Source organism: Ictidomys tridecemlineatus, chromosome 4 (genome assembly GCF_052094955.1).
Source record: "Ictidomys tridecemlineatus isolate mIctTri1 chromosome 4, mIctTri1.hap1, whole genome shotgun sequence".
Lineage (NCBI taxonomy): Eukaryota > Metazoa > Chordata > Mammalia > Rodentia > Sciuridae > Ictidomys > Ictidomys tridecemlineatus.
The window spans coordinates 16831797-16848361 of NC_135480.1; the positions used below are offsets into that span (position 1 = coordinate 16831797).

Consider the following 16565-nt stretch of genomic DNA (forward strand, 5'->3'; position numbering starts at 1 on the left):
CAGTAGAAAGATAATGAACCTGCTAATAAGAAAATTCTAATTGACAATCACACCATGTATCTGAAGCTATTCTAAGTCAGGAGATACAAGTTTTACCATTCTGGTATCTGGTTTTCACTTCATAGCTGTACATGAAGAAAGCACAGGACCAGAGCCGGTGTAGAAACTGCATTCTCCCTAGTGGCTGTCCATTGCTGGAAGGCATCCACGTGAATGCTGCTAGGTGTGCTGCCCTTCACCCATGATAAGGACAAGCGAGGCACCTGTTCTACTTGTCTTTGTGTATCACTGGATGTCCATTTGGGTTTTCAAGGTGTACATGATGCAAAAGCTCTTTCAGATAAATATATTGAGATATTTTCAACTCCTGTACAGTATATTTCTAAAGTTGATCTGCCGAAGATTGCACACAAAACTATGGAGACAGTTTGTTTCTCTACTCAAGCACCTATTTTACTTTTCACATTTTAAAAAAGGAAAGTTTATATCAACTCAGAGTAGGGTAAATTATCACCTTGACTAAAATTCTGAAGGCCAAAATAAAATGTGCAGGCAATAACCTGAAATATTATATCAGGGCTAATTTTTACACCTTCTTTGTATATACCATAAACTCATCTAATAATTTTTTTTACCTTTTTCCAGTTCTTACATTTCTTACTACTGGCATCTAGTGTTCAGAAGCTAGGGGTACATCTCAGCATCCTCTAATTCAATTTACAGGAAGTAGTGGCCCCCAAGAAAAACTGTCTCATGTAAAACATCAATAGCTTTAAGAACGACAAGCCCTACTATCTGTGTCATGATTCTTTCTTTTAATATTTTCTATTTTACTTTTTTAAAACTTTTCCTGGATGAGAATGTGTGTGTGTGTGTGTGTGTGTGTGTGTGTGTGTGTGTTTTCTTTCTGCTTGTCTTTGACCTGTTATTGTTCATTTTGGAGACTTTTGTATTTTTTATTCCTTTTTGTTTTTGAATAATTTCAGAAAAAAAATAGCCGCATTCCTACATATATTTCCTCTGCCCTGACCTCTTTATCTTGAAGGAAAACCCCATTATTTCTAATTAGAGTTATTTTGATTTCTTGGTGTTACTTACTGCACTGTCTTCAGGTGTGGTGTTTACTCTTTTTCATTTGGGGTATACTATGCTGATATGCCTTTAATTTCATTAAAATTCTGCTCAGTTATGTTGGACCTACTATTGTTCTTCTTTAATATATTTTTTCTTATTTTTTTAAGTTTAATTTCTAGCTATAGTTTTCATGACTTTTTTGAAATTCACTGTATACGCCTGCATACATGTTTCATTGCCCACCTGTTTCATTAATGCATATAGAAATCATGACTATTTTAGATTGTTTGTCATATAGCTCTAATATCTATGTTGTACGTAAATCTGGGTCTTTTAACTTTTTTACAATAAATTATTATTTCTTAATTTCATGTATACCTTATAATTTTGATTAAGAACAGATACTGGTAGCTCAATATAAAAGTATGTACTTGATGCCCTATCTACGTGGGATGCTGAGGTGGGAGTGTCTCTTGAGCCCAACAGTTTGAGACCAACCTTGACAACATAATGAGAGCCCAATTAAAACAAATAAAAAAAATTAAAAAAAAAGAAAAACTGAAAGAAAGGAAAGAAGAAAGAAAGGCTAGAAAGAAGGAAGAATAGATATTGTTTTGGGGATACTAAGTTGTTATTTCTGTCTGATGATTTATTCCTTCTTTTTCCCAGTGTTAAGTATCAGGATTGATCTGGGCCTCTTCTTAGTTGACATGGTGATTCTCTCAGTTCTATGTATCAACTTGACATGAGTATAGGCATCTTGCTTGGAACTGCTGACTTGTTCATCAGATAACCCTGGCATGCATTTTAACAATAAAAAATGATTGAGATATTCAGCAGAACATTCAGTGATAACCACTGAAGTCTTGGATTTTCCTTAACTTATGTTTAATACATTAATAGTAATTTTTGATTTTTTTTTTGAGGAAGCGCAGCTACACTCTGGTTGGCAGTAGATCACATTTGTCTAGTTTAGCATATGAACCTTTTTGTCCTACCATGGAGAGTGACTTCTGCCACCCAAGACATGCTCTGTCTTTAAGTACCTTATGAGTTGGATTGGACTCTGTACAATTTTATGTTTAACTGCCTCTTTCATCAATCTTTCTGCACCTTCCACCATTTATGGCTGGTTCTTAGACACCAGATTTCATTTTTATGAAATAATGAATGAGCTAGCACGGAGCTTAAAAAACTGATGAAAGAGAAGGAACCTTCCATAGGGGAAATCCTGAGCATCCACTTATGTATATGTGGAGTGGGAGAATTAAATGTCTGATCCAGGAAGCCTGCCATAGTAGTACAGGAACACTGTATGTTTGGAAAGCAGCAGGGATGATACTCTGTCGTTGTTGACAGAAATTTGTCTAAACTAATGTGGTAAGGAAGGGCTGTAATTTGCTGCCATTATTGAATGGTCATTGTTGAATTCTGTACATTTCGTTACTGATACGAAACTGATTACAGAGACAAGAATAAAATGGATGGAGGAGAAATTACAGCTACAAACAGATGTACATTGTTCCACATTCCTTCTGGCCTCCAAGTTGAAAGAGTAGAATCCTGGTTTGGAGATGTTAACCTGTGAATTTGTCAGGCTAGGAAGGAAAATGATAGAAGTAACAATTGAAAGCAAGTGTCTAGTGACCTGAGTGATATGGAAAGAAATGGAATTCTTAGGAGCAGGAAAGTGTGGACTGGGAAGATTGTCTGTCTTATGAACCAAACTTTTCATCTCAACAGTGGTTGTAATGGAAGACAAAAGCTCAGACAGAAGAGAGATCACAGCCTGCAACAACCACCATGCAAGAAACCTTACTCATTCCGTAGCAATCATCCTTAGAATTGTTAGACACTGCAAAATTGTGCAATATCTTACTAATGAGAGTCTGCCTGCCTGAATAGTAAGTACAATCACAAGTCAGGAGAAGATATCATGAGGGAAAATATCTATGAATGATTCTTGCTTTATTAAAAAAGCCTATGTGTTTCCATCTCTATAACAATTTGTGATTTATCTCCTAATGTTTTGAAATAGTGCATTCTGTACATGGTTATTGTATTTTGTTTTTCTTTCACCTATGCATTGTGACCCTAAATCCCCAAATGATGGTACCCTCCAGGGTGATAAATTCATGAGAGCAGGGTACTCCACAATAGGAGTAGTGCCTTCATCAAACAAGCCTGGAGATCTCCCTGGACCATTCTGCCATGCAAAGACACAGAAAACAGTTATATCTGAACAGAAAAGGGGTGTCCCCAGACACTGAATCTTAGACTTCTATCTTAGACTTCTGCTGCAGTCTGGCTGGGCACAAAATAACCGAGCCACCACAAAAACTCGTAGATTCCAACAGCAACTCTTTATTCCCAAACTCTCACCGGCACTCTACAAGCACGTTCTGGGAAAATCCTACACCTCCACCGGGCTCTGCATCCTAAAATACTCTCTGAATCCAGTGAGAACTCAAAGGGAACTCAAGGAGCAGGTGCCTAGGGCAGCAGGATACGCCCTATTCCCAGCAAGATCCACCTTAAACCTGGAACAGCCCTAAACCCAGATTCGCCCTGGTCCTTGAGCAGGGTCACCTTTCTCAAACATTCATGCAATGTCACTGCAAATGACCTGGGTCCAAGGCAAGCCCATTTCCACAATGGAGAGTCCTCCCTCTAAGCAACATGGGGTAGGCTGACAAGGAAATTGCCGTGCGCCATTCCTACTTCGCTATGGCTCTCAGCAGACTTCTATCCTCTAGAACTCTAAAAAATAAATTTTTGTAGTTTACATGACAACAGTTCTATGGTATTTGGTTATACCAGCTCAAGTTGAACAATAAAATGGTGAAAACATTATTTGAAATATTCTGAAATTTAGGCAAAAGGGATGAATGTGGCTTGCCTGATGGTAAAATTTTTCTATCCAACTAACCCATCTCTTTCTCAGACATTCACTTTAATTGTCATCTTTAAAGATCAATTCAAGCTTCATATCGGCTCCTATCATTAGATACAGTGACTGTGAAATAAGAGAAATTAAAGACTTATGAAAGGATGACCAAAAGTATCATAAACTGGTTTGACATTGAAATTCACCTCCCTGAAATTGATGAGTTTCAAAATGTATTATGTGAAACTATTATTATTGGATTCATAACCAAAACAGAAGTTTGAGCAGATGGTTCACATTGGCTCATTTATATCCATTCTATTCTTTTTAATTTGTTTTAATTAGTTACTCATGAGAGTAGAATGCATTTTGACACATCACACAAAGATGGAGTATAATTTCTCATTCTTCTGGTTGTACATGCTGTAGAGTTATGGGTCATGAAGTCATGAAATCACATGTTTACATAAGTTAATAATGCCCAATACTTTCAAACTTGGGATTCTAATAATCTGTGGAACATGATATCAAAGGCATGGATCTATTACAGTCTGTCTAGTCCAGTCCTCATTCTTCCCTTCTTTTCTTGATCTCTCTTAAGCACACCCTTCTTTCATGCCAATCAATGACTGATGGCAAATATTGTTGAAATAAGTACAGTATTGGTTATTGGGTTGACAGGGTTAATGGTATAATTTTTTTCTGTGCTCACCCTTAATGAACCTACAAAGCTGTGAGTGCCTCGTGATTCTGGTGCCAAGCTTGGTGTTCAAACAGCAATTCTTTATTCCAGCTCTCACACCGCCTCCACACAGGTCCAGGGGCAAACGTGTTCTGCCGTCTCCCGCACAATTCACCTACTCCACGAGGCTATCTCCAAATCCCATTTTAATCTCACGAGAACTCAACGGGAACAAGCAGCAGGAACACCCTAATCCCAGCAATAATCTTCAACCTCTAACTTCCCTAAAACCCATTATCTTAAACTGGCAACGCCTTAAACTCAAGGAGCCAGTTACTTCCTCAAACCTGATCAGCTCTAATCCCGGATCCGCCTTGGTCCTTGAGCAAGGTCACCTTATTAAAGCATGCATGCAATGTCCCATCGAATGTCCTCTAAGCAGCATGGGGTACGCTTGGCAAGGAAATTTCGATGCGTCATTCCTACTTGGTAATGGCCCTCAGCAATTTATAATGTTCTTTCCACATACCACATTCTGTCACTATGAATTATGATTCTATCCCATGTAATCCCATGTGGTGTTTAAAAAAATTGAAAAAAAAATTAGTCACTTTATTGTTTTACAGAAAGATCAAGAACTGCAGAGCACATCAAAATAAGGGGGTTGACAAGTTCTTGACAATCTAGCCTACCAGTATCCTGGCTCCAATTGTTGTATAGTATCTGAGATCAGGAGAGGACAGGTGACTGAGAAAACATAGTAATGTGTGAAACTGAGAATCCAGTCCAATAAAATTACCATTACTTGCTTTGCAGTAATCCCAGGTTTCTTGAGAATTCCCAAGAAAAGGAATTTACTCATGGAAAACCAAATTCCTCTTTATTTTTACTTATTCCTCTGAAACTCTAAAGACATGATCTAGAAATTTCTATACTGAAGTTTTAATTTTTCTTGATAATTGCAAAACTATTTCATTATGTGATATTCTTTATGTTCAGAAAGTGGCTGGCTTACTCAGCTTTTTGTTATGGTAATTACACAACAGAGGTAATTAACATTAAGGGGAAGATTTTACTTTAGCTCATGGTTTGGGGTTTTTTATTCCATAGTCAATTGGCCCCTTTGTTTTGGGCCTGTGGAGAAGCAACATTTTGTGGTGGGAATGAGGGTCAAAGGAATCTTCCCACCTCATGGCAGATAAGAAGCCATAAAGTCAAGAAAAAAAAAGAGCTAGGGTCCCAATGTCCCAATAAATTGCTCTTCTTATATTACTGGAAGTAGGCTCCAGCTCTTAAAGGATCCAGTACTTCCCAATAGCACCATGTACTGAAGACCAAGTCTTTGGACATGGGCCTTGGAGGATGCTTACCCCAGCCACCAAAAGTACCAATAAAATTGTATATCCACTAATATTACATGCCTATGAAATTCTGAATTTGAGTAAGAAGTCAGTTAATCTGACAATGTTTCAAAGTGTTTGACCTTCTGAAATTCACACTATCTACGTGGCATCATCACTACTCCTCTGTCTAATGGGAAAAGAGAGAGAGAGAGAGAGAGAGAGAGAGAGAGAGAGAGAGAGAGAGAGAGAGAGAGAGAAAGTAAAATCTTTCTGTACAGACATAAACACACATTTATACCTCCGATTTCCATACAAAAAAATAAATAAATGTACGTCTCTACCCAAAGAAATGCATGAGAATATTCACAATAACATTTATGGTTATAGTGAAAAAGAAAACCATTCAATTCCTACGAAGAATGCAGTGTTTAAAAAAATAGTATATTTGTGTAAAGGAATATTTGACAATAATGAGAATAGCCTTACATGCAGCCTATACATATGAAGTAGTCAAATGAAGTTAAAGACAAGGATGTTAAACAGATTGAAAGAGGGAGAACATTCATTGGTGGCTGTACAGGATAGATTAGTGTGCACAAAAAATATACTGTCAGTACGTATTCTAAATAATAGTGTGCAAAACTTATTTTGAAAAAAATAATAAATCTTGGTGGTTTTTTATGAAAACATCATACCACCATGCATTATTTTAAAAAGAGTATTATTGTACCTGTGAACTAAGTTAGCAGAAATAAACCTCGAAACATACTCATTGCTGGTTGTTGAATGTCTAGAGCCTAACATTAAAATGTTTCAAAACACACATGTACTGATTCATTACTCATGCAAATATCTGTGCTAATGACTGTGCTAATGGAATGAGATATACAAACATGAGAAAGGACCAGTGTGCAGTGGAGACCATGCCTTGAAATGAGGACAGTTGGTGTGGACATGAGGAGGAATCAGACAATGATTAATGAAAGAAGGAGCCTGTGGACTACCATATGTCTAAACTGTAGTTCAGGAGGTGGTCTGAGAAATGAAGAAGCAAGCGGACAATGAAGGGACCCAGAAGCCACCAAGTAGGGAATGCATTTCAGTTTCAGTACATGTCTGGTTTCACCAACAGCCAGTATGATGATGAGAGCCATGAAGGAGACTGTTAAATAAGTCCTTGTCCATTTCTCACACAGTAATTTTGTGACAAGGGAAAAGAATTAAAAGTTCAGTCTTTGCTGAATTTGTTTCGGTATTCTCAGGAGAAAATACTCACACAAGAGTATTTGTGATAAGCTGTTATAGCAAGTAATAATTAATCTAATTAATCATGTTTGAATAAAACAAAGAAGTGATGGCAGTGGCTTAGGAGATTTAACTCCCTACAGTCACTATGTGAAAATAAAATGTAATCCACTCATCATTCAGGCATCAGAGATAAGAACAGACTTTCTCACCTTGGGTAAGTCTCTGAGTGGATATGCTTAAAAGTAATAGAAAAATATGACTTGATTTTTCAATGAGGAATCATGTATTGACAGATGTGTAAGTGACTAGATTCATACTTTCATTCTCAAGTAAGTAAACCCCTCATTGTAATGACCAATGAATATTTTCCTGATAGACCTGTGTGAGTTTGACTGACTTCATTTGTTATTTGAATAAGGGCTATAGAACTTTCACTTGTTCATATTTTAGAAGTCCCCTCATTTACAAAATCATTCTTCAAGGAATGTGGTATATAGTTTCTTCTACTTTTATTCAAATATTAATAGAAGCAACACATTGCAAATGCCAGTGTATGCCAACTACCAGTCATTATGCTAAGTCTAAAGTCAAAGACTCAGAAATTATATATAAATTTGGAAGCAAAGATAATCAAGTTCTTCTGCTAGCCCTTTTAAAGTTTTTTTTTTAATATGTTGATGCTTCCTATCAGTGACACTTGTGTTTGTGTAGGCTATTTTCTGAGGGCAAGGAACACAATGTTCGAAAATAAATTAGGTTATGCCTTATAATAACATTTTCATGTATGCATAAAAAGCAATCCCTAACTTATCATTCCCTTATTGACTTTTATAAAAGATTATTACAAGAACCAAGAAGAATGGACAGTGGAAATTGTTCAACAGTAAGTTATTTTTCTCTTTTGGGAATCACCAATAACCCTCAGATGAAAGTGATCCTATTCCCTGCATTTCTAGTTGTTTATCTCATTATTCTCCTTGCAAATCTTGGAATGATCATTTTAATTAGAGTGGACCCCCAGCTTCATACACCCATGTACTTTTTCCTCAGCCACCTCTCTTTCTGTGACCTCTGCTATTCCACAGCAGTAGGACCCAAGATGCTGGTCGACATATTCTCTAAGAACAAATCAATTTCTTTCCTTGGTTGTGCTCTGCAGTTCTTGACCTACTGTACCTTTGAAGATTCTGAGTGTGTGCTGCTGGCAGTGATGGCCTTTGATAGGTATAAGGCCATCAGCAACCCCTTGCACTATGCAGTAGACATGTCCACTAAGGTGTGTTCACTGCTCATGGCTGGGGTTTACTTTATAGGCCTGGCAGATGCTTTGATACACACAACATTAACATTCCGCTTATGTTTCTGTGGGTCTAAGGAGATTAATCACTTCTTCTGTGATGTCCAGCCCCTCCTGTTACTCTCTTGCTCTGACACACAAGTCAATGAGTTAGTGATATTCACCATTTTCGGATTCATTGAACTGAGTACCATTTGTGGAGTCCTTGTCTCTTATGGCTACATCATCTCATCAGTCTTAAAGATCCGTTCTGCTGAAGGGAGGCTCAAAGCTTTCTCTACCTGTGCCTCCCACTTAACTGTAGTTGTAATTTTCCAGGGCACTATGCTTTTCACGAATTTTCAACCAAGTTCTGCCTACTCTCTAGATGAAGACAAAATGACCTCACTGTTCTACACCCTTGTGACTCCCATGCTGAATCCTCTGATTTATAGCCTACGGAACAAAGATGTGAAAGAGAGCATAAAAAAACTGAAAAATAAAATTTTCTTTTAATAAACATCCTACAAATACATACTATACAGAAATTTATAATCATATTTTCTTCAAAACACATATCATGTGAGGTCATCACTAATATCTTATCATAATATTAATTTTATTGAATTTTCACCTGCCAATAGTTTCTAGATAATTAAATATCCTATAATTCATTATGTGCCTTCAACTTAAATATTATACTCTTTAGATTTGGAAAACTTTTCAGTCTGTGTTTCAGTGTACTAAAGTGTCATTCCTTTTGCATAGATTTATGCATTGATAATTATTCTAAGAGTTATTGAGTTTTCAGTGTGAGCCTTTTGCCTTGATTTTCATGGCAAAATAATCTCAATGCAAATGAGCTATATTTTGTATTGGAAATTAGAAACAGTAATTAACTTAACTTACAAGTAATTCAATTGAACTGTAGCATGCCAAGAAGTCAAATGGTTAGCTATTCTATTTAAAAGTAAATGTCTAAATCCAGACTTCTGTGAAGAAATGATTCCTTGGAATGGAGATGATGAGTTTCAGATCTAAGCAATGAATAGAAAGAGATAAAGTGGAGTGGTGGGGAGAAGAAAGGATTCCAGATGGAGATGAGAATTAGAAATCTAGAAGTGGACAGGCTAATGACTGTAGATAAAATAAAGTGCATCATTTAAGGAACATGAAGCAAAATGATTTTAATTTGCTTTCCCCTAATGATAAGAAAAGTTGAATATATTTTTTCACACACTTGGTAATTTGTATGCCTTCTCTAAATAATTGTCAATTCAATCTTTTCTAGAATTTTTTATTCAAGTTTTTTTTCCTTTTTTTTCTTTGCTTGTTTCTTATAACTGTTTTTTACATTCTACTCAATGTAGGATCACAATAGTCAATGATAATGCATGTAGAAGAAGAGACTGAATATTATGTCATAAAGAAATCATAAGTCTTTGAGACAATGCATATTATAAACACATTATTTGATATAATGGATATAATAATCACCTTGCTTTTTGTTATTATGTAATGTATGTATGACTTTTTTAAATAATGCAATTTTTATTTTTGTAAAAATCTTTTAAGTATAAAGAAGATATGGTATTTCTAAGTTGTCACAGGATGGGCTCCTACTATTATAATAAATGCAAAATTCAGATGCTGTAAGAGAAATATTTCATATCTCATAGTGAAGATTTATTTCCCCGTGTTCAGTCTATTGAGAAAAATTTCCATGATCCCAGACCACTATATAAAGATTTTAAAAGTGTAAGTGGCTATGCTTCTTTTTAGTTTCACATTTTATGATCTATACAATAGTACATACTAAATACAAGGTCAATCCACATTCTATTTCAGTTATCCAAGAAAACAATATTAGGCATAAAGATAAGTGTATGCCTTTGAGAGTAAGGAGCTTTTGACATGATTTAGGACTACAAAGATTATAGTCTGAATAACTAAAAAGAAATTCTGTATGTTATTGTTTATAAAATTTAACACTGACTTTATGAAAGACCATTATCTATCAATGTTCTATCAATGATTTCACTAGAGTTATGTTTTCAATGTTTCATTATTAATTTTTATATCAGACTTTATGTCAAAATCTACCCTTTTAATTTGTCATGTTTGTGTCAATTAACAATAAAAGGAAGAAAAATTGTAAATGAAGGATATCAATAAAGTCAACCTTGTACTGAAATTCTCAACTCTGTCACTTCCACTCAGCTTTTCTTGCATTCCTCCCTTTTTCAGTTGTGATTAAGAAGGTACCTTTGTGATTCATATATCTTACTCTCCTAAAGGAATTATTCTTCCCATTGCTCAGTTTATTAAATCTTCAACTTCAGTGAAAGAGTGTGAGTATTCTTTGCTGAAGGACAGCATGTCTTACACTTGTCTTTCTTTCACAGTATTGTGACTGAGATACAGAATGGAAAAACAATAAGAAATAAAGATCTCTCCATGGACTAACATTTGAGGGTTCATTTGTTATAAAATTTAGTGAATTGATGGATGATATGCCATGTATTTTGAATAAATATTTTATAGTTTTCAAAAAAAAATCTGTGTATTCTAAGTTAGTGAATAAACAAAAGTGTGTAAATTAAGTAGAGAACATTCTTCTAAATACTTAGAAGACAGCTCAGCTGCTGCATCTGGCTCTGCTCAAGTTTATGATGTCCAAACATGAAGAGAATCTTGTTGAGAAAATGCAAACATGGCCATTTGTTAGATGGATTGTTCAACTTTGTGAAATTCTTAATTATCCATTAAAATTGTACAAGTTCAAAGATTTTAAACATTGTATCCTTTTCTAGATGTCATTATAAAATATCCTGCATGACAACTCTCAAAATATACATAAAGTACAGGAGACATCTATGCTTTCCAAAGTGGCAACAGTAGGACCCTTTGACAGTTAATTTCAACGTGTAGTTATAGAAAAACACATGGGGAAGAACAGAGGGAGTGTTCCTTTTTCAAACACAGACTTAAAGGATTCTGCCTGTGCCACAAATGCCCAGTTTACCCATATGTTTTTGTTCATCTCTCTTATGAATAGCAGCATAGAGAAAACTCTACTTAAAACACTGTGACAATTCAAATAAATTTAAAGGTACATGTACAGAAATGTGTAAACACATTTAATTTTCCTCTATATAACATACTACATTTAGATCATGGAAAGATCAACTTAATCTGCTTATTTATTCGTTTAATCATATGCAGTAAGCATAATATAAACAGAAGGAAATTCTAATCATAAGAGTATATATTATGCTCAAAGATACATGTATAAAAGTATAAGAAAACCAGTTCATAAGTTATAGTCTTTATCTCTGTGAATTTGTTAAACTAATATTTAAAAAAAAACACTTACTCTAAATATTGCTTAGAATATGTGTGACTTCAGAAAGAATTTAGGCAGATAGTCTTGAGTGATCCATCCATCTTGGGTTTCTACACTGATTGGCAAACCTATGTCAAAGGTCTTTGATCCATTCTGGCCTGTCCACTTCAATCACCACCAGTCCCTTCACTGCCTATCCCTTCACATCACATCTTCCTCATAGATCAGGGAAAACTAATGGAAAATTGTATTGTTACATATGATATTACCATATCTTCTGAAGGAAGGACCTTACTTAGAAGGAGTGGGGTGCCCATAGTTATATTTAAGGGCAACAGTGACTCCAGGAAAGCTGTTTTTGTACAGATATTTTCTTTATGTGTCATTCTCACTTGTTTCTGATGTTTTAAATTCTACCTTAAGTCTCTTGACCCTTGAAAAAAATATTTAAAAAGAGATGTTTTCTTTTAAAAAAACAAATTCATTTGGGAAGTAATTCAGATGATGCAATATTTCATAACATAGTCCAACCTTTACTGTCATATTAATGGGGCTGGGGGCTGGGATTCATGGCCTTCAGGAGTAGCTCTGTTTATGAAGTTGGTGTTTGGAGCCAGAATGTTCAGAGTGTAGCCTGAGGGAATGAGGCATCCCTGGGGACAGGGGTGCAATTGAGGAGAAAATCAGGAGAGCAACTAGAGCATACCCGAGGAGGATTCCATATTTCTCACATGTGCACCTGAGAATTAATAGAACTTCTCCTTTAGGTCCTTAAGTAAACCTGTTGAAAGTTATTGACAATTAAATAGAACAGACCTTTGCATCTATAATATCTCCCACAAAAGTAGATTTGGTATTGTGCAACAAATGAAAATGAAACACCAAGAGACATTAAAAATTGTCAATAATAATATTTTACCAGCAGGAAAAGTGGTGCATGCTTATAATCTCAGAGACTCAGGAGGATGACATAGGAGAGTTTCAAGTTTGAAGACATTCTTGGCACCTTAGTGAAGTCTTGTCCCAAAGTGTATGTGTGTGTATATGCATGTATGTGTGTGTGTGTGTGTGTATATATGTATGTGTATGTGTATGTGTGTGTGTGTGTATATATATATATATATATATATATATATATATATATATATATATATATATATGAGACTAGGTATGCAGCATAGTAGTAAAGCACCTCTGAGTTCAATTCCCAGTACCAAATGGAAAACACACACACACACACACACACACACAAACACACACACACACACAAACACACACACACTTTTCCAAAAATAAAAAAAATATATATTAATGCCATTGAACTTCCTGCTGATAAGTGTTCTGGTTTTCTACACTCAAAAATATTAAACTTATTTTACCTTGTTGTCATAAAAGGAGCATAGAGGGTGATACAGGGTTTACCATTCAAGTCCTCTTCCCTGATTTTATGAAAACTTTCAGTTATAAAATGGACTGAATTTGCTGGGGGATGTGCTGGGAAGTGCTATGTGTGCTATTATGTGATTATATTGGGTCCATGAGATAAACCCAGCCTAATTCTCTCTTAAGATTGGAAGCCATCTTGTCAAACATTACAGAAAGCTCATTTCTGTTTTCTATAAAATGCTAGGATTACTACTTGGCCTGGCCATATTTTGATGTTTTAAACTTGCTTGGAAAGTCTGCTAGTGCCTTGAACTCATTCATGCCTGGCTTTCCCGGGCCAGATAACAATCATCACTGAAACCCCAGCAGTGCCTCATAAATTCTGGTGTTGGGATCTGAATTTATTCCCCAACTTGAAATGTTGAGCCATGTAGATCATTAACCTACTATCTGATTTTATATTATGCTTGTCAAAATCCTGTTAGCTGTAAGTTCTCAAAACACCCGCTTTGTAACTTTTTGCACTATAAAGCCTCTGTCCTGGAAAGCTAGGATGCTGATCACTAACCCCTCTTGAGAGATAACTGCTGATCAGCTCTTTGTATACACAAATACAAGCTTGCTATAATTTGATTTAAAATTGGAGTTGGTGTTCTTTTCTTTGTGTTGGAGCTCAACACATATACTAATGTGTAACAACAAAGCCCATAATTATGTACAACTATGATGAACCAATAAAAATATGGAAAGAAAAAAGATTTACTGAATATTATCTATCCCAAAACATTATAGTAATTGAGCAATTTATAAAAATATGCAATTTTGACAGGATATTTTTCTTGCATTAATGACTAACAGAGCTGAAAATAAATGAATAATATTATTGTGTCTCTTAAGTACTTGTTCTATACAACCTTAATCCAGATAGTTGCTTCTTTTTTATTTTTTTGGTTTGATTTTTTTTAATAAAGGAATAAAGAATAAAGAAGAAAGTGACCTTAATGAAAGACTTTGAATTTTGAAGGAAGACAGATATGATTTTAGTTTGTATCAGTGATTACTTATTAATTTTATGACAATAATCAGACCTTCATTTTTTTCATCTCTTAAATGGGACTTTAGTTTAAAAGAAGGCATAGCACTTTGGAGACATAAGTTATGTGTATATCCAGTTATAGAACATATCGCCAAAGTGTCTTTCAGTCAAAACCCAATTCTGACTCTTACTTGGAGTGTGTAAGATGGAAAGTTATTACATATCCACACTAATATAAATTGATATAATAATAATGTTAACCATTTTTATTTTAGTCTTTCTTTAGATCATCTAACTGCATTATTTTTTTATTGAACTGTACACTGACAGTTTTACAACCAATTCTGTGCTGTGTCTCTTAAAATAAAATGGAGAATGGAGAATGGCAGGCCAGTTAAAAAGTCTACTCCTTCCCAAAGCAGTGGATGAATAAGTCTTGACTCCAGAATCAAATTTCTATCTTGCTGTTTTTGTTTCTCTTTAAAAAATGACCATCTTTCAAGACCAATGTAAATAACATTAATCTATGAAACAATCTCATCTTTTCGCAGGTGGATTTGAAGAGGATATCACCATAAACCCCCTTATGATATTTATCAGCATGATTAGATTTTGACTTCTTTGGAAGGTTAAACAATCTTTCCCTGTTCTTTATTTCACCAATTTTACAAAAACAATTAGTAGTTTAGCACTTAAACACTATGAGTTATCAGAGATGAAAGAATGTCAGCATTAGCCTGTGCTACACATAAATAATATGGGAGATACATCATGTTCATTTTCATTTGCTACACATGATCAACTTGTGAACTAAATTACACCATATAATTTTGTAGTCAAAGACAGAAGTCAAGATCAATTAGTTCTGTCTGGCTTATACAAGTTGATCCTATAATATTCTCTCTCATTTGAAGTTCATACTAAGATATTTTCCATTGTAAATGTAATTTTTTTCCTTTTGAAATCTAAAGTGATTTTAAGAAAAAAAAACCTTGACACAGAATTCATTCAAAAATTATTGTGCAGTAACCATATCAAAGCATATTAATGCATAAGAGTCAATATGAAAAACGTTTGGTGTGCATTAGTTTATTGACTGTGTCCTTGACATCCTTATTTCTCAGACTGTAGATCAGGGGGTTCAACATGGGGATTACCACTGTGTAAAACACAGAGGCCACTTTGACCGTGTGCCTGGAGTTCTTGGAGTTAGGCACACAGTAGAGGAACAGGATGGTGCCATGGAAGATGGAGATGGCGGTCAGGTGAGAGGCACAGGTGGAGAAGACTTTGCGATGTCCACTGGCTGATCGCATCTTCAGGGCAGTGGCAATAATGAACAGATACGAGGTAAGAATGATGAGCAGTGTGCTTATCTCATTAAAAGTGGCAACAGTGAAAAGAAGCAACTGACTGAGGTAAGAATCAGAGCAGGAGAGGGATATCAGGGAGGATAACTCACAGAAGAAGTGATTGATTGTGTTGAAACCCTGAAAATATAATTTTAAAGCAGAACATGTAAGGGTCAAGGAACATGCTACTCCCCATGCATAGGATCCAAACACCAGCATGGCGCAGAGTCTCTGGGACATTACCACGGTATACAGAAGGGGGTTACAAACAGCCACAAAGCGGTCATAGGCCATCACAGCAAATAGAATTAATTCAGTAACAACAAAGGTGCAAAAGAAAAAGAACTGTGCCATGCAGCCTGAAAGCGAAATAGTTCTGTCTTGTACAACTAGATTCACCAGCATCTTGGGAGCAATAATGGAAGAATAGCAGAAATCTGCAAATGAGAGGTGGCTGAGGAAAAAATACATGGGAGTGTGCAATTTGGGGTTAATTCTGATGATCACAATCATCCCAAGGTTCCCTACCACACTGAAGGTGTAGATCGCCAGAAATACTAAGAACAGGGGAACTTGCAGTTCTGGGTAATCTGAGAAGCCCAAGAGGGTGAAGGTGGCCTCAGAGGTTAGATTTCTCTCTTTCAGAAACATGTTTCCTTTTGTTGAGATCTGAAAATCATCTTGGAAATAAAATAAGGAAAGTGATTGACACCAAAATCATGCTTACCCATCCCCTCAGCAGCATATAAGGTGAAACAAAATAAATCTTTTATGACCCCTAAAGGTATCCAGTATCAGGACAAAAAGAACTGCAGTTTCAGAAATGGGATTTGAGTAAATTTTACTTTCTCAAAAACTATACTACTAATTATTCTCATATAATATATAACTAACAATGAATTTGAAAATATGCCAAGATAATCATTATTAACTCA

At 35.4% G+C, this 16565-nt stretch overlaps 2 protein-coding genes across 2 annotated transcripts; one reads left to right on the plus strand and one right to left on the minus strand.

Annotated features, from left to right (window-relative positions):
- The first annotated feature begins 8093 nt into the window (after nucleotides 1-8093).
- Nucleotides 8094-9026, plus strand: LOC101954980 (olfactory receptor 5W2). Its single transcript, XM_005342174.2, has one exon. It carries the CDS (start codon nucleotides 8094-8096, stop codon nucleotides 9024-9026), a length of 933 nt encoding a protein of 310 aa, XP_005342231.1.
- A 6310-nt stretch (nucleotides 9027-15336) lies between these two features.
- Nucleotides 15337-16281, minus strand: LOC101955274 (olfactory receptor 5D16). The gene has a single exon (XM_005342175.2). The coding sequence runs from the start codon at nucleotides 16279-16281 to the stop codon at nucleotides 15337-15339; it is 945 nt and encodes a 314-aa protein (XP_005342232.1).
- Nucleotides 16282-16565: the final 284 nt, after the last annotated feature.